The following is a 27,556-nucleotide window of genomic DNA, read 5'->3' on the forward strand; positions in this document are numbered from 1 at the left end:
ACCTCAGTCAGAAACAGTATTTTTCTGTGCCGTGAGAGGCTAAAATAAAACATCCAGACTAATGCATCACCAAGTGGGCGACTTACTCCTCATTGCAAAAGAAAGAACCCAAGGGAAGAGGTGTAAGAGGAAAATTGATTTTTATAAATGAATTAGTCTAGCCTCCCAGACTTAGTTTATGATTATTATGAATTAGTAAAGAGGATTCATTTTTATAAATGAATTAGTCTAGCCTCCCGGACTTCCTAATTATGTGATCACTGAGAAGCTGAAGAACTGGCCTTGTTTGGTTTAATTGCTCTAAGGATTTGATAGGTAAAGTGTCAGATGATAGTCATAAATGATTAAAAGCAAAATGGAAGCTGCTTTTTCCTTCAGAAGGCATACTGTTGGTAACATACGTATAGCCAAGGAAGTTTCTATTTTTTTTTTTTTTTTTTTAATTTTGTTTTTGTATTTGGAATATAACTCAGCAAAATGAATGTGTAAGTAAATGATGCCTTGTTTCTCTGGCAACCCTTTTACACTTCACTCCCAGAAGCTGGCCCAGTATGGGACCAACCTCAGCAAGAGTTAAGGGGGGGCCAAACCAGAAGAGTAGACCATCTGTCCAGGTCCAGCTCATCTTTAATCAGAAGTGCCTGGGAGGTACTTCCGGGAGGCCTGGTGATAAAATTGAATCAGATGCTCAGGCTTAGACCTCCAAGAGTTTTCCAAAACTAAGTTAATTTATGTCCTGGAGATACTTCCACAGATGAGTGCAAATACACGGAAGGCAGCTCGAGGAGTGAAGGCTAGAGGAGGGAGATACAGAGATGCTGCTGCTTTCCTCTGATTACAACCACTGTGGTTCTCCCACTCCAGCGTTCTCTCGATGCCTTTTATTCTGTGAGGTCCTCTCAGCCCTGGGACAGGGGAGGAAAGCCAGACCTACTCCCAGAGAAGGGCTACCCGACTTCATCTGAGGGGCATGGGCATTTAATTGGACACCAGCATTTTCTACCTGTTGGTATGCCTTCTAGTAGAGAACTTGAAGTAGACAACATCTAGAATAATTTAGTGGAAATACATTAGGTACCTTAGTGCCTCCAGAGACCTTAAAATTGTCCTTAACCCCAAAACCTCAATCTGTAAAACACATAAGAGGGGAGTCATTCTGATCGAATGTGGGTAGGAGACCCAGATCCCTACCCAGGCACCCCATCTTTCTGCTAAAGAACCCCTGCCAAAACCAAGGGTCCTTGTGCAAGTTTTACAAACCGTTGTTAGACTTAGTCTATCCATCTTTCATCACGCAGGAGGCAATTATTCTAAAATACTCAATCACATGAGAACTTAACCTACTTTGAAATATATATATCATAATTACCCTCATCCTCAGCATGCTCTGATTTCCTAAAACAAAAGATGCTTCCTAGGCTTTGTCATCGGGCAAATTCAGATCGGAATGCTCCAGGAATCAAGTTCCTCTCTCTGTCCTGAGTTCTTGTGAAATATCATATATGTATATAAGACTGAGTGAAGTAATAAAAAGGATTTTAAAAAGAAAAAGAAGTAAAGAGGATAGTTAGTTCCCTGTCCTTAAGTCACTATAGTTTCTTTATTTTGAGCAATAGCACAATTCAATAAGTAACCAGAAAGTATAAATAAATACAAGGTAATACATGAATATCAAGTCTCACAATGAGTGCTGAAGGAACTCAGAGAGGCACCCTGGGCCTCATAGAGCAAAAGGGAAACTTCAGGGTATTCTAGACGGAGGGCCATAAAGCCTGAAATCAATAAGATATGTATGGGAGATGGTTTACTCAAAAGAATAGGATTGTGGTAAAGTAAGGTCCCCAAAGGAAGTCATCCAGGGAATCAAAGATTTCTTGACAGGGAGCCCTGAATGCTTGGCTAATGAGTTTTAAAATAACTTCATTTGCTGCATAAATTCCTCTGTGATCCAGAGGTGCCCATATGTTTTGTTTCTATCACATTTCAATTATGTCAGCCATATAAAGAATACTACTTCTCCCTGACATAGTTCTTTTGCATGAGATGTGCTTGCCTGTGGTCTGTGGTAGCCCTGGGAACATCTTTCTCTCCTCTTCATGTGTTTGATTATGTAGATCTGGAAACCAAAACCCTCCAGGGGGCTAAAGGTGAAAACAGTCTCAGCTCTACAGGCATCTTTCTTGTGGACAATTCTAGTGTGGACTTCCAAAAGTTTCCAGACAAAGAGATACTGAGAATGGCTGGACCACTTACAGCAGATTTCATTGTCAAGGTAAGCCCATTTAGGTACCTTGTTTTCGAGCTACCTCCGAACTGGTGTTACTTGTAGTCCCCTGAAGAGAGAGAGACTTTAGGTTTTGACATAGATTTGGAAAGCTTGTTATCCAGGAAATGTTTAATTCAAGGGTGTTGAGCTACATCCTAGACTTTATAAGAACATGCAAAAATTTTAAGGTTCTAGGGGGAAAAAAAAAATATATATATATATATATGTATATATATTTGTGTGTGTATAAGTTAATAAAAAGACCCCACTCAAAAAGCCAACATATGATTAGTTGAGGGATATAAACTGTTTTTAAAACAACTTAGGATACAGTCGTTGACTCACATAAGGTATCTGCTGTCAAAGAGAAAGACTAATTAATGGTCCATAGGCTTGATCATGCTTCCAGTTGCAAGGTTTTTTCCCTCTTGTACTGGCAGCAATACCAGTTCCTTCTGTCAGAGCTTCCCTAGTCTTCAAGGTAATATAAAACACATCGCTGGAAGCAACATACATGTTCTGTAGGAAAAATGTACATACTAGAAGACTGTTTGGGAATCCCAGTAAAAATAAAGCATATTTTTGCCTTCAGTAGATCAGAAGGACCTGAAGGATTTCAGCTGTAAAGCTGTAGAACTTGTAATGTGTCCAGGACTCCATAAATTTCTCATCATGGGATCTGGAGCCAGAGGACATTTGATTTAAGCTAAGGCTTGATGACCCCATGGCAGCTGGAAGTCAGGATGCATGTTGGAAATGTGATAGGCAGTGAGGCTGCATGGAAGAAGGGTTCCAGAGTCCGTCCTCTGTCTCCATCTGCATGGTAGCCCCTTTAATCCAGTCCAGATGCCAGTTACATGACAGCGAACAAGAAGCCACAAACCATCAGAGATAGCTCCCAATAGAAGTGATGTGGTAGGTAGTTAAATAATTTCAGTTGAACAAACACATACAGTAAAAGAATGAGAGATGCCTTAATTTCTTGAAGCCCTTAGAATAAACCACTTATACTAATTTCCCTAGTAACTTTGCAAGAGTTAATACACATACTGAAAATATAGAATTGAATTCAAGTAATATCGTCCATGTTTGAACAGTTCACAGAATTGTCAAATGCATTTCATGTGTCCAGCTGCCTTCTGCACATCACCCACAGGTACAGTGAGCTCAGTGTGTCCAAAATTGGACTTGTCTAGGCCCAGAAACCTACTTTATCTTCTTTATTTCTTATCCTGTGGAACAATACGCTATTTACCCAGCCAAGTCAGAAACCTCTGATTCACACCAATTCCCTTCTCCTATACACCCCTAGTTAGACATTAAACTTTGTCAGCACTACCTCCATATCATCTCTCAAGACTGTTCTTTCTTCTCCATCCTTGCCACCACTGTCTTAGTTTAGGTCTTTGTATTTCTCACTTGAACTAATGCGATGGGCTCTGAATTAGTTTCCCAGCCTCTGACCCATTGTCCGTGTTACCTTCAGAGTGAGTTTTCCAAAAACCAGAGTGAGTTTCCCCTATTCATGCTCTTGCGTTGCCCCTCACCTCCACTCATTGCTTTGGGATTAAAATGCAAATCCATAGCCCAGCATCTGTTACTCTCAATAATCTGGATTCTATCTACCTTTCCAACCTCAGCTTTGACTTTTCCTCTCCTGGTTCAGTCAACTGAATGACTGGCAAGTCCCCCAACATCTTGCACTCTCATAATTCATTACCTTTGCGTAATGCTGTGTCCTCTGTCTGCGATGCTCTTATCTTTTCTTCCCCCATTTTCTTCACTAACTCATACTTGTACTTCAGGACTTTCTCCTTCCAGAAGCATTCTGTGACTTGACCGCAAATTCCAGTTTCCATCACGTCTCCCCTCTTCGTGTTCCTCAAGGGCAGGGGCAGAATCATATCTGTCTTCATATCTCCGTAAAAAACCCGACAAGTGCTGGATGAATAAGGGACTTTTACCACATGGCAGTTGCTGAAGTGGGACAAATATGACATCTTTATCCTTCCTGAAAGGACACTGAATCTGAGGGAAGTTGAGTGATGTGCCCTAGCTCACACCAATGACAAGCCAGGACCAAAGATCATGTCTCTACTTCTGGCTCAAAACTCTTTTTAGTATTCTATGTTGCTTCTAAGCGGGTATTTTTTCTTCAATGTATAAATATACATATTAAAGGAAAAATGAACTTTGAGGAACTTTTTGATGCTTTCCTAGATCCCTAGCACCTGTAAGTATCTTCTTTCAGAAGCAGGCTGAGCTATCATTTTACTGTCTTTTGCATTATATCATCTTTGGTGACCTAGCTTCAGGTTGCAAATGAGATGAGATTAAGGTTTCATTAGAAAATATCAGGATCAAATAAATGTAAAGTTATTCTAAACTAGATTATATAATTTTTAAATATTTTTACTCAAACTTGAAAATGAGCCAGATAGTGTAAGGAGATATAGGGAAAAAGAAGAAAATTACCTTTTTTGCCAGTGATTTATAATAAAGCAACATTTTCTCCCTTAATTTTCCCCAGGAAATAGTTGAAAATGAAAGATTACCATTTGCTTATTTGCCATCTTTCATGATTTAGGTGCTTAGAAATTACACACATAGTTTGTAATTCAGTTTTCAGTGTCATTCAAAGTATAATCTCTTTTGCATTATACATTAATTTAAGTAACAACTTCCTTTCTAAATGAAATACATAGGGATCAGAATGGTCATTTGTCAACATCTCCCTGGAAGTTTATTGCCAAAGTACCCTTTTTGTTTATTTAAAAGGAAAAGACTTTTTTGCACGTAAGGAAGATTTTCTCACAGTGAGAATTCTTATATATTACGATTGGTGCCAAAATTATTTTTGGAATCTCTTTTTCTGGCCACCTTTAAAAATGGACTAAACGCTCATCTTACCTCCTAGGGGAGCATGTCTTCCAAAAATTTGTACTTCATACACTGGCTATACATTTTTGGCAATGCTAGTGTAGAGGGGTAAAAAGGATAAACACTCTAGAATTTTGTATATTCTCCTGCTTACTGGGGGTGTGACCTTGAGTATGTTGTTTTACCTCCTTGAGCCTATTTACTCGTTTGAAAAATGGTAATAAAATCTCCCCCCAATAGAGCCTTTGTAAGGAATTGAATGAGATAGTGTGTATAAAAGCAAACAGAACCAAGTGACTTCCTTTCCATCTTTTTCAAATGCTTTAACTTCCAGTCAGACTTATCACGATACCCTGTCTACACAATGGCAGAAAACTGCTTCTCTGAAGACGGTCAGAGGCTGATTGATTTACAAGTGGTACACCCAGGAACAGTGTGGCAGGTATAGCTATAAGACAGATAGAGGTGGGCATAGGCTGGCTGTGACACTTATAATCACATTAATTGTTAGGGGTGATTGGCTATTGGCTAGATGATTGTCTGGCTTAGCATACCCTGCTTCCCTTACCAAGCCATGTGCATCTTTTCTGAAGCTACAGACTCAGTGAAAGATAAGGACCTTCCCAGATTAGAAGAGGGTTTTTTTTGGTCATAGTCTGGTCTTTATTAGAACATTGAACTTAGCTCTACTTGTGAAAGCAGCTAAGGTGTATTTATACATACTCAGTTTGTGCCCATTTTTAAAATTTAAGAAAGCCTTATTAGCTGGAGAGAAAAGTGATTGATGAGTACCTAAGCCACCAAAGTAGCAGAAATACACAGCCTAATAGTAAACCATCAGCGTATTCAGAGCTAAGAACACTGATTCACAATTCATGCACTGACAATCAGAGAACAGTTATTTCCTACAGAGGATAATTTTCTAAATGCATTACACTTCCATAGTTGGGGAATATGGTTAGGAAGATTGGCATTATCCCAATTTTTGCCTAAGTACTCTAGGGAATAGAAAGCTGGTGGTTTCTATTTGCAAAGTTAGGGCATTAGGCAGAGATGATGCCTTCATATTTCTTTCTGGACAGCCTTGAGCATTACCCTGTACATAATTCAGCACCCCCCAAAATTGTTTTTATTAAAGGGGACACAATAGGAGGGGGCCCTGGACAGAAATCGCACATGCAAAGTTATGAGAGTTCACTTTCCAAGAGTTTAGAACTGAGCTGAGTACAATACCCTGCATTTCTTGTTGGGCTTCGCACATTGTTCTACCGGTGCAACAGCTAGGTTTAAGATACAGCGTCAGAACCAACTCCTTACATTTCTGTGACGCTGACAGAGGCAGACCCCTGCCCAGTCCTAGCCCCACTGGCTCCACTCTGCTCATTTCTTTTCTGCCCTCCTTCTGCATTGCAGCACTGAGACAGTCCTTCTGTTACCGAGTCTAAGCTCACTCTGTTCGCCACACAACAGGCCAATGAATCAGGAGACGAGGTGCTGAGGCAAGGAATACAACTTTATTCGGAAAGCCGGCAGAGGGAGAAGATGGCAGACTAGTGTCTCAAAAGAACCATCTAATCGGGGGTCTGGATGCTAGTTTCTTTTATAGAACAGAGAGGGGGAGGAGGTGGGGAAGTAAAGTAAAAAGACCATTAAGTCTTGCAAATATCTCCTGGAATGGCCAGCCTCGGGGAGGGGATGTGTTAATTCCTTCTTTCTTGCAGCCATCCACAGGTGGGCAGGGTCAGGATGTTTCCCTGAACAAAGGCACTTTGGTTTAACATTCAGGCAGAGGGGCAGGGTTCCCCGAGGCAGACCATTATGTACAGGCAGTATTCTTTCAGTGAGCAAAAGCAACGGGGAGCAAAGGTTAAAGTAAAAGAAACAGATCCAACATGTAGTCAGATTTTGTTCTTCCCTGTAACACATCCAGTAGACTCTAGTTTGCCCTGCCTAGCATCTTCGTCCTGACACATTGCTTCCACCTCTTTGTTCCTTAGCCAACATTACACTCATTATTTCCAAAGAAGCATCCCTGATCTACTGCCGTACGCAAGGGCTTTGGGCAGTAAATCCATAACCAACATCTCTCATGCAACCCTGAGCCAAGGGCCTATGGGCTGAACTGCTGTATCTCCCAATATTGAGGTCTGGCATTTTAGGAGGACTAGAAAACTCTATAGGAAGTGTAAAAGTAAAGTTGGGTGCTAACAATTTTTTTTTCATTATTTTTACTGAATAACCTCTAACCTTAGCATTTCCAACTGTTAAAACAGTGGAAAATTTAAGTCTATGTTTTATTCCAATAATAACTAGCATTTTTACAAGCCCTTTGCGCTACACTATCCTGCCTAAAGAGATAACCTTCAAAGGAGAGTGAAAAGTACTTTTGGGTGAGGGCTGCGTTGTAACAATACTGTGTCTTTTCATGAAATTTATCAACATAATCAATTTTGTCAACAAGAAATGATTAGTAACATCTTCAAGAAAACTGCAAGATGTGTATAAAAAGATAACACTTCCAAGAATTTGTCACAAATAATAGTTTGCGATTCCAAAAGTGCTTGAAAGGACCGTGGTCAGTAAATATTTCATTTGTTTTCTTCATTCATGCATTCATTGATTCAGTTGTCTGGACACCTACTATGTGCTTAACATTGTAGATAATGCTGAAGAAAGAGCAATAAGCAAGATAAGTGATACTTGCCTTCCTGGAGTTTACAGAATAAGGAAGAGAAAGGCAAGAGAATAACAAATGTATCAACATTAAGTATTTGTAACCACCTAAATGCTAATAAGAAAGATCTGATTATTGTTGCATATTCTTCAAAGCCCACAAAAGCATTTTAAAATATTTTTACAGTTTTTTGAGGATTTGCTATCACCATCTGCCACCAGAACAGCCCCAAATTAAAATATAGTAGACTGAGGCATTTAATAAACAGATTCCCCTCTTTTCCATTTTATTCCCTCCCTAGCAGGCATACTGATGTATTTCCACCATTTCCAAGCCTTCCCAAGTCATGACATCCCTGGCTGCCCTAAAAGCAGGTGACCAAGTTGAATACCATTGTGGGTCCGAGGGTCCCAGCTCAGCGGCTCACAGTGGCAGGTCTGCCCACAGCTCCCTTTTGTCCGCCTCTCCTCATGCCAGAGCAGCAACTTAACTGCCGGCAAGGCGGGTGAGAGAACCCTGCCTGCCAGCTCCCCCCTGACAGTCCTTCTGGGGCGAAAGTTTCTACAGCGTTCGAAAGAGAAAGGAACCTAGTTGGGGAACATCCCAAGGCTCACAAGTTACCCTTTTCCCCCACTGAGAAGGAAAAGTATGGTATTTCATAGTGCTTCATCTGCAAGAGCCTATGTGTGCTTGATGTCTTTTGTGAGTTGGAAATCTCTCCTTGATTTCCTTCGATTTTACGTGGACTTAACACTTACCAGTTATCCAAGCACACATTTGTACGCCCTGCAGCTCTACCGTGACAGCGTGATCAACTGTTATGGAAAGTGACCAGTTTTGTCTCCTCCTTTACGTTCAATGTGAGAAGTCATTATATTGAGTTAGAAACACTGAACCATTATAATTATAGGAAGAAAAACTTGGTTCGGAACATTCTTTTTCCTTATTAACTTGAAGAGGTCAAAATTACATATGCCAGATGGTTTAGTTCCCTAAAACAAAATTCTAATGTGTCAAACTGAAGCTTTCAATGTACATTTGAAAACCAAAACCTGATGTCTGAGGATTTAGGGTTTATGAAGCTCCAGGCCTAATGATAAAAAGAGTCCCAGCAGCCCAGAATTAATAAAACCAGGAAAAAGGAACACGGTGGTTCATCTCTGTAAGCAACAATTTAGGCCATCAAAGTTAGGCATCCAGCTAGCCTCTTCTTTTTTTTTTTTTTTAAATATTTTTTCTGCTCTAAAATGTAAATGTAAAATTAAGAAGATACTGAGAAGAGTTACAAGGATACCACTAAAGATAAATGTCTGTATCTTCACAACACTGATAGGATTGCTTGGTACCATAGAATGGCAGCTTTAGAGACAGGCAGACCTGCATTCAAATCCCTGCTCTGCTGTTTCCTTGCTGTGTTGCCTTGAGCTAGTCACTTAACCTCTGTGAGCCTCATTTTTTTCATTGTAATGTAAATGTGGAAGATAATGCAGAGTAGTTTTAAGATTCAATTTCATATAAATAAAATGTTCCCTGCACACGGTAGGAATGTAGTAAGTACTGTTTGTTGTGGTAGTTGTAGCTGTTCTTATTAAAAGAAGGCAACTATTGAGAAGGGAGAAGCAGGAGTGCTTTCAGGGCGGAAGGAACCAAGCAAGATTAAGAGATGAGAGATTTGGATACACCATAACTGGTTTCATCTGTTTGAAATAAGATGTCCGTGTTCTTTCCAATCTCTTTTCAAATCTAGGCATAGGGTCTCTGCATTTGTGGTCATTGTGCATCATTTCATTGAACTCATTGAGAACAATATTCTTTCTAAGCTGCTTGTATTCTTTCCTTCAACATGGTATTTACTAACGCTCCCTCTTGACGCTAAAACTCCGTGACATTCATGCCTTTCTCTTTGGGCGTGTGGTGCTTTTGTTGGTAATTCCGAGGGAGCTGAAAAAAGGACCTGCTCCATTTTTTGCCTCTTTAAACAGACCAAAAGATAAGCCCGGACACTGTAGATATTCTAGAACAAGGTTTCTCCAAGTATTTGGAAGTTATATCCTCCTCATTTTGATTCCCGCCTCCCCCCACAACGCACACACTTTCTCAGGACTAGTTTAATTTCTAGCATCCCGAAAGGGACCTCTGCAAAATAATCTGTCTCTCCAGATCTAAACAAACTTTCTGGTCTTTTTATTTTTTATGGAGCTTGTGTTCAAATGAGAGTCCTCTTCTAATAGCTTTCCAGCATGATAATCACACATCCCAAAAGAGCTATCGGCTTTTGTGAGCTTAAAAAAAAAAAAAAAAAAAAAAGCTTTCCAAAGAATGTGATTAATACTACCTCCCTAAGCAAGCAATTAGATATCCTGTATCTGACACATAGGACTGAAAAATATTAATCTGTAGGCCATGCTCCCCTTCTGTGAAAGACACTGTATTGCTTCAGCTGCTGTTGCTTTAAAGTAGGGAATTGTATCACTGTTTATTCTAATTAGGAAAGATCTGGATGCTACGTGGGTCAGAATCCTAGCATAATATGAGATATTCTGTAGCTTTTCTCTCTTCTTTCTCCTTTGCAGCGCTTCCAGATTTTCTGAGAAACATTTCATATTCTTATCCAAATGCCAAAAACTGAGCTAGGGTTTAGCACCTGTTCCTTGTTTCTTCGCTGTTCCTATTTCCCTCTGCACCCTAGGTATTTAATCCAGTTTTTAAACTCAGTAGCAAAAAAAAAAAAAAAAAGGCTATCTTTTTAAAAAAATCTGAAGCCCAAATCCGTCCATTTCTTCTAGATAAAGAGCAGTTGGAACAGTGCTAAGGCTTGAAAACATTAACAAAGACTTAGGCCACGTGACTCTGCTGACTGTTGCTTCTCTAATTGCTGTGATGGAGTTGGAGTTGTCCGTGGAACTTCCTTTAGTATAATAAATAGCCCGAGCCTTGCCCTTGCCCAACTGTCTAAATGTTGTATGAGGTCATTCTGTCTTTGTAAAAGCAAGGCATTGTTCCTCTTGGATACTTTTCCTTCTCTTTCAGTTTGAGTTTGTTTCCTCAATCTTGTACTTCTAAACTATTAAAGAATTATTGCCTCACATTCCTGCCTTTTAAAAAACAAAGGAGCTATAATTTCCATAAATACATGTTTTATTCGAAGTAAATGCTTTTATAATGTAAGTTGGTGTTTTTCAAAGTTTGATTTTTGGACTGTCTACATTTGAATTGCCTGGGTCTCTGGGCCGGAACCCACGGATTTGCATTTTAGTGAGCTTCCCATTGGTAACTTTGCACATTAAGATATATGAATCACTAAATTGCCAGGAAACTCCAAGTATGTCCCTGAGTGGGAAGAGCTACTTAATTCTTTAACTCTTTATTTCTCTTAACCAATGACAGTACCTTTAATTTTTTTGCAGCATATTGCATTTATAATTTTCTTAGAACAAGTTGTCTATTTCTGAACCTACATTGAAAAATCCATTTAATTTTACCCATCATACCAGAGAGGTTGGAAATAAAAGAGAGTAAAGGAATGGAATAAGTGGGTTGGGATACAGTCCTGCTAGAATCACAAGTTGAGACATCGCCATTCCTTGTTCTGTGGCAACAGAACTGAGAAGGTGATGATAGTGATGGTTTATGCCAGGACCATTTGCTGGTTAGATGGTAAGATGGGTGATACTGCCATTGCCCCTTCTCTCCCAGTGCTGTCCTGGACACAGCCTGAGGCCATCATTACTACCACACGTCCTTGTCCGAGCTGCAAGGAGCCCAGAGGGCACCCCTCTGTCACATTAGTTCCTCTGCTTTGCCGTTGTCTCCTGCAGATCCGCAACTCGGGGCCGGCAGACAGTACAGTCCAGTTCATCTTCTATCAGCCTATCATCCACCGATGGAGGGAGACGGATTTCTTTCCTTGCTCAGCAACCTGTGGAGGAGGTAATGGTGCTCACTTAGTCTAGGAGCTCTTGGCGTCTCTGAGGGAAGACTCAGCTGTGATAAAAATAGAGTCACTTCAACAGATGGAAGTGCTGGGTGCATCAGATTCTTTCTTCTCAGTGAGGCCAAATCCTGAAGCCTTCCTGTAAGGCAGATACCTCAGTGTAGATGCCCCATGAACGTTTCTTGTCTGTAGAGCCCCATCAGAGGAAATGGTCTTTCCTCCTTTCCTTGATTCATGGAAGTCGAGGACAAGCTGTGTCATACCCAGGCAACAGCTTGGTCTAGAGGTGATTCTATTCATTTGAGAACAAACTTCTCTGGTTGAATGAACTTATCTATTAAGGAATGAAGTGAAGAGTGTTTACCAGGCCTTCTATGTAGCATGATGTATCCAAGAAGAATCAGAGATTAATTAAAGAGAATAGTTTATTACCAGAAAAAAAAAATCACTGCACCATAGGCTTAGGCTCAGTTATTTGTCAGCTCTACCCTGTCATCCGTACAGTAAAAAGAATGCCACTTGACTTATTTATACATTAAAACACCTCTCTCCTGAAAAGTCACCAGATGAATTCCCATCTCTGCTCCATCATGTCTGTAACATGAACAGCATTTTGTGTTACTGGAAAAGGTCCCCCGCACCTTTAATAATTACTACAATGGCTACAGAATAATTTCCATGAATTATTTTATAAGAATTTATTTAACCATATCCCTGTAGAAGACCATTCAGTTCATTTAAACTTCTCTATTATAATGTAATGAATAACTTAATACCTAAGTATTTTTCTCCTTTCAAATTATTTTCTTGGACTAAATTCACAAGAGTGAGTTTCAGAATTTTTGTGGCTATTGGCATATATTACCAAAATTCTTTCCAGAAGGGTAATAAACAGTCTATGAATATTTTAGTTTCGTTGCTAACTGAGCCAGTATTTGTGGACTATCACTTTTTTTCAAGTTTTGGTAATTTAATGGGTATAAATTCTATGTATATTCCTTTAAAATTGAGCACATGAAATAAATTGTAGCTCCAGCTTCATGGAAACCTGTTAATTGGCTCACTTTAAGTAGCTAATCCACATAGGTATCACTGTATTATTTTGATAAGAGAAACCACATAGGTATCACTATATTATTTTGATAAGAGAAACCACATAGGTATCACTATATTATTTTGATAAGAGAAACCACATAGGTATCACTATATTATTTTGATAAGAGAAAAGAAGGATATTACCTCAAAATGGAGACAAATGATTATCCATTAATTTTCATAAAACAATAAGAATATATGATATAATTCATCTTCAGCTGTGTTACCTGTGTCTGCATAATGTGAACAAACCGTTGAAAAGGAGGTTCTATAGAGCATTGTTCAATTTTACCTTAAAAGCACTTAGTCAAAAGTAAGTGCTTTCACTTGGTTGTTACATAACGATTAATTCAACATTTTAAGCATTTCAATAAAATAGTGTTTCCAGTTGCTCTGTCTGTGCTGAATGGAAAATTACTTTGCTTAAAAATAAAGTGCCAATTACTTTGATATTTATGGGAATATGTTGTTTTGATACACCTATTAATGACTAACACAGGAAGCAGTTTCGAAAAAAGAAATCTAAGGAAATATTTTTTTTGTCTTTTATTTTTAAATAAAAAACATGTTGTGTGAGAAGTAGCAATTCAATAATAGGCCTGCTGCGTCAGTTTCACATAGAGCTGCTGCTGGCATATAATTTCAGTAACGTTGATAATGGCTTGCTATATAATAAGGCAATTAATGTTAGATTCATATACAAACCAACCTCTTTGGGCTTTATTTTCCTCACATCTAAGTGAAGAATTAGAACCATCAGTAGTTCTCAAATGTGCTGAGCTATCAAACGCTTTCTTCAAAGGAAATCTTACTAGGGAGCCAGATAAAGGAACACTGTTCAGAGTGAAGACCTGAAAGATGTAGAAACCAGCCTTCCGCACGTTTCATGGACCACAGTTTGAAAATTGCTGAAGAAATGATCTTTAAATTCCTTTATATGTTTCTGGTTCCACATTCAACTAGCTGAGCATTTCGCTAAGTGTAAAGAATTGCTACTCCAAATACCCTGTGAAACTTTAGAAAACACAATTATCTGACCATTTTGGTCCTTTATTTCATTTGTGTTCTAAGTTTTCATTTCATACACACTGGAAGAGCTTCCCAGCCACATTTTTAGCTGACAAATTACAATTTTTAAAAATCATAATCTCACATTTAGTGTTTACTTACTGCTTGTGCCCACATTTTACTACCCGATAAATTCTGTCCTTGAGTAGAAATTATTTTCTGGAGATTTATAAAATAATTAGCTTGTCATCAAGTTATCTGCTTTAAGTATCATGTAATTGAAAAACAAAAGCATATTTACTTATGTAGAATATCATTTTGCTTTTTGATTTTCTTAGAAGACATAAAATTAAATGGAACGTGTTTTTAGCCATTACTTTCCATGCTTTTCATCTTTACAGTAAAATTGTTAAAAGGCCTTTTTTTTAGGTCTTAGTGAACAATTAATTTTTGTGGGTGGTCTGAGAACACAGCTTCAAGTCAGGAAATCTGATTTAGAAGCCTCCTTCTGATTTCCTAAAATCTTTTGCAGGACTTTTAACGACTCTAAATCTGACTTTCTAACACTTACTTAGCAATAACAATATTCAACCACTGCCCATGGGGAATATATTTTGGAGTTGATTAGGGTTAGAATGATACAAAAGGCCTAATTTTTAAAAAATACTCTGTATACATTTATTTTTCACCCCAAGAATCTAAGTCCTCGTCACCATCCCACCAGAAATACATAGGACAAGAAAAAGGTAAGTAGGAAAGGTAAAACATACTATGAGTAGAATTAAGTATTACTCAGCAACACTATTTTTAAATAAATAAATAAAGAGGATTCTCTAAAGAGTGGAAATTTGTGCATGGAAATCAAGAAATATTGGCTAGAGAATTAAAGAGAAATGGTAAAGGACGCTGAAACAAAAATTGAACAGTAGGAGGTATTTTTTTAGTTGTGCAGGGAAACTTGAGATTTATGATGGCTACTGTTGAGGTCTTAGTCATCCATTTACTCAGCTTAACCCATTCAGGTTGAATTTAGGCAAAGAAGAAAAAAAAAGGTTTCCAGGCAGCTAGCAGTATCCAATCCTATGTCATGTCCCATGGTCACCCTCTGACCAAGAGGAGTGGTGTTGGGGGTTATTTTTTTTAATTTGGGAGTTTATTCTCCCTGAGGCCCCAGGTACAAGGGAGGCAATTTTGCATCCTTGCATGAGATGGTTAGTAAGTAAACACTGATGACTTTTTTAGATACAGAATTCTGTGTTAGACTTTTAGATTATACAAAAGAAATGAATAAGAATAGTACTTACGACAGTCTTATAATCTAGCTATGTTCTTATGTAGTTCAAGCCCAATGGTATAATTTAATTATTAAAATTAGAGTGGAAAAACACAGTTTTTGAGGCCTGCAAAAATTAGTAAGCCTTCCATTTATCCGTCTTTGGCCCTGGAAATGACTGGAGCATTGGGGAAGAATTTTCATTAACATGAGATGGCCAAAAAAGCCTAAGGGAATATATTGCATTGATGTGTGCATTGAAATTTGCCTGAATCGTTTGATACCTCAGGTTACCAGCTGACATCGGCTGAGTGTTACGATCTTCGGAGTAACCGAGTGGTTGCTGACCAATACTGTCACTATTACCCTGAGAACATCAAACCCAAGCCCAAGCTTCAGGAGTGCAACTTGGATCCTTGTCCAGCCAGGTCAGTCACATTTACCAGTTTGTTTACCATAAACATAAATCAAGTTCAAATAAGCTTCTTAAAAACTATTTCACTAAAAATAAATAAGTGCTGCTGTCCAGTGTCCATTCCTAGTCATGTGTTATTAGAACCCATGCCCCTTACTCTTGCTACTGTAAGATGCCATCTCAGGGTCTATAGGTTTTCCATTGGTAAAGCTGCAGGTAAAGCACTCTGCAGAGTCATTTTCTCTTCTGATTTTGTTTCACTCTGGTTACTTGTTTCTGACCTTAACAAACGTGATGGTACAATGTTCTCAGGATTCTTTGCATTTTCACCCTGTCACCTGATCAGTGAGATGATCAGAGCTGACCATATTTCAGGGTCACAGCTGACCCATTTTAGCCTATGGTGGGCCACACCGATTAACCAGAATCAAAACCAGCCTTAGAACAGTTCTTCCACATTTAAATAAACTCAGCCTTTGTTGAAGAGAAAGCAGGACTTATTTCTAATAGTCAGATTCTTTTTTAAAGGTCTTTTTAATTAGGAGCCTTAAAGAGACACTTGACACTTTCACATATGTTTGCTTTGGGGAAACCATAATTGACCCTCAATTATTTGCAGGATCAAGAATCAGGCTGATGAATGAACTATCTCAGATGATGAGTAGTCATAGAAGTGCAGGTCAAGAATCTTTTCATGGGTGTAATGTTTGCCTTTTTAGTTGCAACACTACCCGGTAATTTTATTAACTTGGCTTATTCATCCTCAACACGTGAGAGAGGATATATGAAAACTCTTATCCTACAAAACTCGTCATGAAGACCAAAAGATAGAGAGGCCTTTCCAAGACCCTTGGATTTCTGAGAAACATCTCAATGGTATTTTTTAAATCATAGTTTATTAACTATATATTCATAAAACAAAACTTTGAATAGGCAAAATACTACATGAGCCATGTGGCTGAAAATCACTCTATCTTTGAATTGTAGGCAATGCAATTTTAGTTTTTGTTTTCTGCTGTTACCTTGTTAAAGTGTATTTTCTTGTACTCTTTCTGCCTCACATTCAGGAATTCTAAATTCTACAGGTGATGTGAAATCGCTATTATTAATTTACTCATAGACACCACATTACCTGGCTGATAAAAGTGAACTCAGAATAACAGGTTTTCATTAAAGAAACAGAAGAGTAGATATTTTATAAATATATAATTCAGGTGACGTTTAATTTTGCTTCATATTACACTGGAAAACTATGTATTAAAGATTGGATACGGTATAAAACTAAATGAGGTGTTAAAATTTTGCTTGGACCTCTTTATTTTGGAAATATTAAGGGTATGAGGTATTTTTAGCCAAGATAATTCTAACTCATGCAATTCAACCCTAGTTTAAAATTATTGTACTTATTATACATCTTTATCCATATCTATACCAGGAAGACCAGTGCATAAAAAGCATAATTATCCCAATTCAAACGGGTTGACTCAGCCATAGAGCAACTTTGAAGGTCTTATACACAGTTCCATGAAAATTTATGTGTGTATTTCTAGGAGAAATGACAAATTCACTTCCCACAACTGCCTAAAGCTTTTCCCCCACTCAGAAAGAACTTCAGTGAAGAGATGGCCATGAAAAACAGTTGTGGAGTGAAAGCATTTTGTTAACAATTTTAAGAAATACGTTTCTAATCAGTAAATAATTTACTCATTTTTTTTGTTCTGGCTTCTGATTTTCACCTATCTTTTCTGTTGGAGTAATAGTTTTGGCCTATTTCTTATTATTCAAAAGCAAAAGGCCATCCTACATGAAAGAAGTTTGTGAAATTTATCCTTTTTCTATGTCTATGTTATTTTAAATCATCTAATACAGCACGTGTATAAACGTTGGGACAGGTGGCTATTAAAAAAGAGAGAGAGAGGGGCTTCCCTGGTGGCGCAGTGGTTGAGAATCTGCCTGCCGATGCGGGGGACACGGGTTCGAGCCCTGGTCTGGGAAGATCCCACATGCCACGGAGCAACTGGGCCCGTGAGCCACAATTACTGAGCCTGCGCGTCTGGAGCCTGTGCTCCGCAACAAGAGAGGCCGCGATGGTGAGAGGCCCGCGCACCGCGATGAAGAGTGGTCCCCACTTGCCACAACTAGAGAAAGCCCTCGCACAGAAACGAAGACCCAACACAGTCATAAATAAATAAATAAATAAATAAATAAATAAATAAAAGAACGTGAATTTCTTAAAAAAAAAAAAAAAAAGAAAGAGAGAGAGAAAAGGAGACAAAAAATAAGTTAGAAGCAAATGTCAGGAAGCTGCTTTTTTATTACAGAGGTAATTAAAGAAAGCTGTAAAAATTAAGACTTAGCAGTAGAAGAGGTTTAAGAGGAAACTGCTTTAGGAAATGTAGATATGCTAGTCTGAGGGTAAGATACTTCAGGATTGCTGTGAAATTCACTGAACTCATTTGCATATCCAGGATCAAAGCAACCTTCCTGAATTCCAAGAGAAAATAAGAAGTGATAGTCTGAGAAAAGGAGATGAAGAGACTCGATAAAATAGGTCTGCCCTCTCATCAGACACAGCAGAATCAAACCCCCAAGGAACTGTTTTCTAACTACAGATTTAACTGTCTAATAGTAAAATCAAGAGTGACATGGTTTGTAAGGCAATTATACTTCAATAAAGATGTTTAAAAAAACAAAAAAACAAAAAAAGAGTGACATGGTGACATTAAACAACACCTTTGCGTCCAAACCTAGAAACCCCTAAAAGGGAAAACACAAGAGGTATTGTGTAGAACAAAGTCACATATTTTGGAATTTCAAAAGAAATTTATTTTGTGTAGCCATTGAGATAGTTCTTCACTCTTCCTGTATTAGACTATGATGTTTGGCCGATTATTTGAAAGCAAAATCCCATTTAGATAGCCACGTTCATTCCCTGTCGAGATTGGGAAGTACCATGGACAGCAAAAAAAGGCACTAAATAAGTCTGTATCCCTGGGTTTATTATTTTACCCTTCTGGGCCTTAGTTTTCTTACCCACTAGTGGAAGTGAGAGGGTTACTTGTTGTATGAAATTAGTGGTTTTCCAACTGTGCCTATAGAAGTTGTTGTTCCATGGAGTTGCTTCATTAAATTTCATTTTATATATTTGGAAGTATCTTTAAACAATAACTCACAAAAAGTACACTCAAACATAAACGAATGTTAACTTGTTCAAGCTAAGCTAAAATTTAAAATTGTTGTCAACAACAGTAAAAATATTTCACTACCAAAGGAAATACTTTTTGCCCTCATTGTTAAGTTCTGTGATTATGTCTGTTTAATGAAAAAATAAATATCTGAAGATTGTAAGGTGAGCTATAAAAATTGTCACCATTAGCAACTACTTCTCTGAGATAAGAATCTTCTCATTACTACACACCTAAAACCAAAACAAATCAGAAATAAACTGGATGTGATAACCGTTAGCCATAATCCTTGATACCCAATTTTTCTGTTTACCAAAATAGCCTCACTGTTCTCATTAATGTGCTTTATAATAAGTGGAGATGGTATACATTTGAACTAATGAATGACATCACTTACTCATTTCACTCACCGACAGCATCCATAGGTTTCCAGGGTTGTGGCTGGATTCATCTAGTGGTTCTTGGGACTAAAGGGATTGTTGCCATCTAGCCTATTCTTTCCAAAATAATTTTCATGTTTTCATGGCTTTTTTCTGATTCTTCATGCTAACTCAGAAATGTTGGTAAGTTAAAAGACTATAATGAAAATGATAAAATTCTCTAAAAATCTCCAGTGCCCACAGATAATCACTATTAATGCTTTTGCTATATCTCTTTCCAGTTTTGTCTATAGCTCATACATAGGTAAAATCATTCTGTAGATAATAGACACGTGGAATTCAATGACCTAGCATTCTTGGTTTCCAGTCTTCTAAAGCAAGCCTGAATATCCATGACATGTAGTAACTTGACATTTCCTGAGATAGGAATTTGAGTTCCTTTCACTACAAGACCGACAAGTGAGCTCACCCGGTGGCCAGCTGTTCCATCCCAAGGAAGCTGTATTGCTCTCTACGGATGTCATTTATGCAGTTACTTCTATGACATGACAAAATACTTTGTTCCCAGGCCAAAAGCGGTCTCAAAAAAGAAGCTAAAACAATGCTTATAATGGGACAGAAGAGAAAGTGAAGTTTAAAATTTAATAACTTTTAGCTAAAATTGGGCATATTTCTCACGGGTGCCTCAGAGCTATGTTATCACTAGTCCCATCACACACCCTCTACAGAGTATAGTATATGTTCTGGTGGTGGTCCCAACTTGGGCACACCCAGAAGTGCGGAGGCATGGCCCTTCTGGATATCAGAGATCTGGACATGTTTAACGTGTTTTCTGCTTCATTGATTTAACACTATAGTAGCTAAGACACTTGGAATCTCATCAAATGTAAAATCCCCCTTGTGCCTGCCATGCTATAATCATAGCTTCTGTTTTACACGAGGGGAAATTATTTTTTTTAACGCAGTACCTGGTGATTTGTGCAATGGTTTGTGTCATCACTGCTTCTTGGTTGAAGGGTAAAGTCTATCATGTGGCCAGAAAGCCTCCAAATGTATACCTGTGGTTCAGCAGCAACTAAAAAGGCATAGTTTTAGTTCAGCTAATAAGCACTTTATGTTTTCCGAGTGTCTTTCAATGTAAAAAAGGCTACATTTGGCCTTACGTAACTCAGTCTAGGAGACTGGTAAGACTGTTAAGGCTGTCTGGGGGGAATTGTGCAAGACATTGTTTGTGAGAAGATCAGAGAACCACCTTTTCAGGTTATTTTTGGTTTGTTTTTTGGGTTTTTTTTTTTTTGGCACAGACCTCTGCTTTTCTCTCCAAGGCGGTAATGAAGGGGGCTTAAATTGGCAAGGGTTGGAGAAGCGAAAAAAGCTCTCACTCATCACACTATCATGGTCACAATCATTAGCAAACAAATCTGTTTTTTTGCTGAAACTACATCCAGATTCCCCCTTCCCTCGAGGAATTCAGAGCAACAGTCCCAAGCAAATGCCCAAACTTGTATGCCCCAAGTGGCGGTTCTTTTGAGTTCAAGTGGACTTATTTTGTCCAGCTCCATTTAATTTGACAGCAAATTGCAAAAGTCATCCCTGGCCATGGGACCGAAGTGTGAACAAAATCTCAGAACTGAATCCTAATGCAACTTAAATCCTAATGCAAGAGAAATAATCTGCATCGTGAGCGCCAGTATGTACAGTGGGCCTATAAAACCCAGTCACACTAACTTGCTGAGCAACTAGTCCAGTGGTGATACAGTGATTATCACTATACCATGGTGATTAGGAGGGGAGCTTTGGAACAACATAGCCTGGCTTGGGATCCTGGCTCTGTCACTTACTGGTTTGGGTAGCCTTTGGCAAATTACTTGTTCTCACTAAGCCTCAGTTTTTTCATCCTCTGAAGTAAGGATAATAGCTACTTACTTCATAGAGCTGTCATGAGGAATAAAGGGTGTAATACATTTAAAGAGCTTAGCAGAGTGCCTGACACACTCAATAAGTGTGAGTGGCTGCAGCTATTATGACTAAGATCACCATTATGATAATGTTGATGTTACTTCAGAGAAACTCCTAAAGTCTCCAGAAATCAGCTTTCTCCTCCATGAAAGGACTTGGAACTCTAAAAGTGCATGTGGGTCTTCTAGAGAGGTAGCTCTCTATCTGCTGTTTTAACAATAGGAAACATAAATTCCTAGGAAATTGCTTCATGAAAGCAAATCACATTTATCAGATTTTTTAAAAATCATGATCATGAAAAATTAAGATAATTAGCAACTCCTAAAATCCCCACTTAACCAGCTATGAGACACTGCCATTCAATCTGCCCGGGGTTTATGCCATGTGCATCTCCAAAAAAGGAGAACTCAATGTAAGGGCTAGAAAATGGTTTTCTCAGTTGGCAGTTAAAGTATAATGAAATGTTTTCCTAGTCACGAAGCTCTTTTTGTTTTATAAAAGTAGGTAAATTACTTAGAGAAGTAACAACTTCCTTCTTTTTGCTCAACCTCATTTACATATACTACTTTAAGTAGCTAATGAATAAGCGACAAAAAGTACCATCGTAAAATCCCATTTGCACTTTCATGCATTTATGTTGAGATAAATAAAGCAGAGTTCTGATGCTTTTCAGAATACATGGTCGTACCCTTCCCAAGTTTATAGACCTGCCACACAGCATCAGACAATCAGCTCTAACTCAGTTACGGGACAATTCTGTTCTTCCGCCAAGCCAGTTCATCACTAATAATAATGATCACTTCATATGTTACATTTTAAACTTTTTCAAAGTGTAATTATACGCAATCTTTTAATTAACTTGTAAATTAATAGGACAGGTATTATCATCATCCTCATTTTTTACTTCAATTTTTCAGTTTGACTTTACTAGCTAAGTAGCTTCTTTACTTAATTTCTCTAGGCGTTAGTTTTGCCGCCTGTCCAATGAGTATAGTATTCCTGTCAGACACTAACTATAAGGAGGAAATGAGATGGTGCACGTAAAGCTCTTAGCAAGATGCCAAGCACTCGATGAAAGTCAGCTATCGTTATTGAGAACCAACCCTATAAAACGACTGGCCCAATGTTACTGCTGTCTGAAGTTTCTGCAGTGCTTTCACATCCGTTATCTCAATCCAGTTTTACCTTCCCTAGGAGGTTAGCAAGACAGGGATTATCATCTATATTTACAGATGAAAATACTGAAGCCCAAAGAAGTTATGGGATCTGCACCAAGTCCGGGCAGGCAGGAGAAAGCTGGGTCACGGACCTAGGTGCCTCCGCTTCCAGAGCAGCTCCTATGCTACGTAAACTCAGGTCACCTGCCCTGGTGTCATCATATCCTACAGGTACCCTTGTTCTGCATGATGCCTGCAGCAACCTGTGAGATCTGGTTTAAACCCACCATACACCTCCACAGCCAGCACAGAACTGCCAACCATATGAATGCAAAGTTTGGTGCCCTGGATCTCTGAATTGATCACAAACCTGGGTTAAGCACGCCTTTTTCTTGTAAACGTAAATACTGATGTTTACTCAAATCAAACAGTGACCGAATCACTTGGGACAGGACAGGAAAAGCTAAACAAAGCCCAAGGAAATATTAGTCCCATTTATTTAAAAGCAGTTCAGAAATTGCATTCATTAATATCAGAAGTGTTTAACCACCGAAATACAGATATAAGGAAATTATGATATTTTGGATCAAATGACCAAAAACTCTCCAGTAGTTGGTTTTATAGCAGAAAATGAATATGTATCTTGAAAATGTTTTCAAATCCTAGACAACGAAGCAGGGTTTTTTTGGTCTGATTTCTAAAAGATAAATGAATGTTGCCTAGCAGCTACTATGTTTTCAAAAAATTGTAACCTATTTACAGAATATTTCCTCATTTGCTGGATCTCCAACTTGCCTCTTTATTTTTTTTTTTTTTTTTTTTTTTTTTTATTTATTTATGGCTGTGTTGGGTCTTCGTTTCTGTGCGAGGGCTTTCTCTAGTTGCGGCAAGCGGGGTCCACTCTTCATCGCGGTGCGCGGGCCTCTCACTATCGCGGCCTCTCTTGTTGCGGAGCGCAGGCTCCAGACGCGCAGGCTCAGTAGTTGTGGCTCACGGGCCCAGTCGCTCCGCGGCATGTGGGATCTTCCCAGACCAGGGCTCGAACCCGTGTCCCCTGCATTGGCAGGCAGATTCTCAACCACTGCGCCACCAGGGAAGCCCTCCAACTTGCCTCTTTAAATGATAGGGAAACCTACGGAGTTTTGTGAAATCATCAAGTTTCAAAACAGGAGAGATTTTGAGATGATTGCCTAGTTCAGTGGTTTTCAATCTGTGGTCCAGAGAACTCTGAGTTCTGCCCTTAGCAGCCACTAGAGGGGGACAGATAAGATAGAGCTCCATGAGATGGGTTTCCAGGCACCCATTCTTACGTCATCTTCAATGTCCTGATTTCATCCAATACTTAGATTTTGCAGAAGACCAACACAGAGGTCCAAATGCAATGCACTCAAGGTCACACAGAAAGAGAGTTGGCAGAGAGGAGAACAGACCTTCCAACTCTCAACTCCGCAGGGGGTCCTTGTCCTCGCTATGCTATAATCCTTTGTGCTCTGCCCCTCATGAAAAAGCAAATGCTTGAGTCTCTGCCAACTTTTTCTTACTTCTCTCCTCCCCCATTCCGAACAGTTGCTTGGGAACAGATTGGTTTCTATTGGCCTGGAGTTGTTGAGAGAAGATGAATTACTCTCTTCTGTGCCAGAACGGCCCCCACCACCCACAGTTTCATTCATTTTTTTATTGAGTCCCAATCTTTTGCCAAGGTCTGTGCTTGGCACCATGGCAAAGGCAAAGTAAAGCCGACGAGAGTCTGGACCACAACACTGCCCGAGGGAAGTTGAATTGTACAGTTACAAAGCAGCATGATACCTGAAAAGACACATCAGACAGACAGGGAAGAGAAGACTTTTTAAAAAAATTGTCATGACTATTTCTGGGAGATGCCCAGTGGAAGAGAGGTAGACTTAGCCAAGCAGCTTAGAAGCACAGTTGCCATTAAGCTGTCCTTTCTCTGCCCCAGGTCACCCAATCACCTCTGCTTGTCAGAGCAGCCAAACTACCCTCTAACACAGCCTGCCCCTCATACAGATGGCAGAGCTAGCAAAAGGCAAGGAATGGGACTAAAGACGTGCACCGTGAGTGACAGTTTGTTTGGAAGTTTCTTTAACCTTGTTCTTATTTGTTTGCGTGCTTTCATTCTGGATGGTAGCTTTGCTTTTGTGTCTGCACATCAATGGCATGATTTCATTGACTGATTATTTATGAATTGCCTCTGTGCAGGGCACTGTGTTAAAAGATATAGTGAAGAACCAATACGGATTTTGTCCCATATTGTGAAACTAAAGAAAATGTATACATAGTTAAAAGATAGTATACAGTTAAAAGTGATGAGGGGAGTTAGTGCTATGGGTATTTGGAAGAGGAAGAGAGAAGTGTCTGGCTACATGTTGAGAGGGAAAATAAGGACAGGCTTTAGAAGAGGTAGCACTTGATTAAGAAATTTCATTGGGTGTCATGGGCTGCATTGGGCAGTAAAGTATCTGTTGCTCTGACAGCAGTGAGCAGGCTGGACTGGAGGAGACAATGCCTGCAGGCAGAGAAATCTGTTAGGAGACTGATGCGAAAGGGCCTACATTCACGTCACAGAGATGTATTTGGCAGACATCACTACTGGAAGACCTCCGTGTCTGTAGGGAATACAGGAAAGAGAAGAGCAACGATGCCCAGCGGTATCCAGCCTGGGTGGATGGGAGGACGGCAGTGCTCTGAACAGTAACAGTGATCACAGGAGAAGCAGCAGTTTGTAGGGGAAGATAACGAATTGTCTGGACCCACTGAGCTTGACATACCGAGAGTACATCCAGCCATCAGGACGTTAGAAATGAGGTTCTGCAGCCCTGGAGAAGAGGCAAGAGGTCGTGAGAGATGCACTGGAAGGGACAGTTGAAGCCATGAAAGCGACTCCTTATGATTCGTTTCTATTGTAAGAAGAACCCAGAACCTCGCAAATTAGGTGCTCATGAAGTTAGTTATATTAGGACTTTTCTTGGAAAGAGAGATATGTCACAATATGTAAATTTCACACCTGAGTAGTGTGAGCCTGAAGAGGGCTTGATTTTTAAAGTCAGGGATATTGTTCTGTAATAGCTTCTGACATGATTTCAGGACAAAGACTCAGTCATCTTTAAGTGACACATGGGAGTTGAAGGGACAGCCTCATTTCATCCATTTATATCATGTTTCCAAATGTTTCCGTCTTTTGCTTTCTCAGACTTGAATTTTGTTTTACTTAAGAGTTCTAATTCCTGAAAACAGAGAAATATAAAAAGAAGAAAGCAAAAAAAAAAAAAAAAAAAAACACCCATAAAACAAACACCAGGAACTAACAACTGTTTTGGGTCCTTTTCTAATATATTTATGTGTACACACACACACACACACACACACGTATACACATACACACACACACATATATAGGCTTTACAAAAATGATTGTATAGGTGGTATATGAACACATAAGTTTTCTTAGTATTGTGGATTACATTGTCCATTCTATTTTGCATTGGATTTTTGCAGTTGACATTACATTTGAACGTTTTCCATGTCATTAAAAATAGTTCAAAAGACTTCATGTTCATATGCTGCATAATATCTTATTCCATGAGTTTGTCGTAACATGGAAGCATTCTCCTGTCATTGGACAGTTCAGCAAGGTGTGGACTTTGAGAGGATTATGTGCAATGTCTTTCTTCTACTTATATCACATGAGTCCAGAGCGACCCCTTCTTCACCCTCATCTTCTCCTCTTCCCACCACGACCCTCGATTTGAGAGACTTTAGATGGAATCAAGTCATTGCCCAGTGTAGGAAGTGCATGAGCAATCAGAATAGTGAAGGCAATGGAGAATGAGTAGTTTTACCCCCAAACCAACTGTTTATTACATTTCCCTTGGCGATCATTTTTTAAAATTATTTTTGCCTCCTTCCCCACTGCATGTATGTTCAGACACGTCTGAATGCATACATAAACATGCATGCACGCACGTACACATAAAAATGAAGACCTAAACATGGAAAGAATTTCTTAAAGTCCCTAAATGGCATCCTTTTCCATCGTTCTTCAACAGATACACTTTGCCTAAGAAAAAGATTAAGTGTCTTAAAAGGAAGCAATGGAGAGTTAAGTTTAGGCAGTGTTGCCTGCCCCTCTGTGACAGTGTGGTGAAAGGCCAGGGCCGTGGCATGAACCCCAAGAGAGAGCAGAGCCCATGCACATGAATATGCATTAACAGGACTGGACAGAGCACCATTGTTTTGATATCTTTCTGTTTTCACAGGTGCCATAGAGTCATTTTATGAGTCTTCACCATGACCTATGCCATAGAAAGACAAATATAGCTATAGTTTTGCTGAATCCAGGTTTAAAGCTCCTCGTTCAAACAAAAACAGGATTTCTAAATCAGTCCAATGCAAAGCCCAACATCTTGAATTCTATAACTCCCTCTTTCTTTCCCCTTCTTTTCTTCTAGCCTGTCTCCTTCAATATTACTGCCTCCATTTTAAAAATCATCAGCTGATAAATCAGTTGGCAGAGATCTGTAACAGTTCCTTCGACTATTGAGAATGACAAATCATGGCTATAAATTTTTTCAGGAGAGAAGACAGAGATATGCATTTCTGCATTTAGGTCTGGATGTAGGCATGAGTGAAGATACTAGGGTTAGCTAAAATATAACTGCAAAGTCAGTTGTCTGTGTTCCTTAATTAACTACCAAAGTTATTAGAAGAACTTGGGAAGGTTGGAATTCTATCAAATACAGTTCTTTTAGAAAGAAAATTTCCTTAATTACTAGGCAGAAGAATTATTGGAAGGAGATCACATGATTCTACCCAAAGACAGGATTAACCTTTCACATCCAATTTCTTGTCAGGAGAAGGCAGAAAAGAATAGGGAGTTTCTCTATCTTGGAAAACAGGGAGAAAAGTTTAATGTTAATATTCATCCCATCTATTCTTGTGTTTGTTAGAGCTATGGGATTTTGAGCTTCCCCAAAAGGCAGCATCCATTTTCATGAACATTGTTACTGAAGAGTAATGCACGTACACACACCATGAAAGTTTAGTGATATAAATGAATACCTTTAGTCCTACAAATCAATGAAGAAAATTTAGTCGTGTAAGATAAATGAGCAAATTACTACTCCAGTGTTTGTACCTCTTCGGAAGAGAAATCTATATTCAAAGATTTGTTTCTCGTTTTCTTTCAAATTTAATTTCTCTCATTTCTCCCTTACCTTTCAGTAATTTCTTCAAGAACTACCCTTTTTACTACTCCCTCTTTCCTCCTTATCGGGCACAATGTCCAGCCAGTGCTATTTTTTATCTTTCTGTTC

General features: G+C 38.9%; 1 protein-coding gene across 3 annotated transcripts in view; it reads left to right on the forward strand.

Moving 5' to 3' along the window:
* The window catches only part of ADAMTSL1 (ADAMTS like 1), a 464,565-nt gene that overhangs the window by 181,767 nt on the left and 255,242 nt on the right, over nucleotides 1-27,556 (forward strand). For all 3 annotated transcript variants that reach the window (XM_068552874.1, XM_068552875.1, XM_068552876.1), the window contains exons 7-9: nucleotides 2,115-2,272; nucleotides 11,639-11,750; nucleotides 15,420-15,558. In XM_068552874.1, the coding sequence (XP_068408975.1) occupies nucleotides 2,115-2,272; nucleotides 11,639-11,750; nucleotides 15,420-15,558 (409 nt within the window). The remainder of the gene's footprint in view (nucleotides 1-2,114; nucleotides 2,273-11,638; nucleotides 11,751-15,419; nucleotides 15,559-27,556) is intronic.

This window comes from Eschrichtius robustus, chromosome 10 (assembly GCF_028021215.1).
Source record: "Eschrichtius robustus isolate mEscRob2 chromosome 10, mEscRob2.pri, whole genome shotgun sequence".
In the NCBI taxonomy this organism is placed as follows: domain Eukaryota; kingdom Metazoa; phylum Chordata; class Mammalia; order Artiodactyla; family Eschrichtiidae; genus Eschrichtius; species Eschrichtius robustus.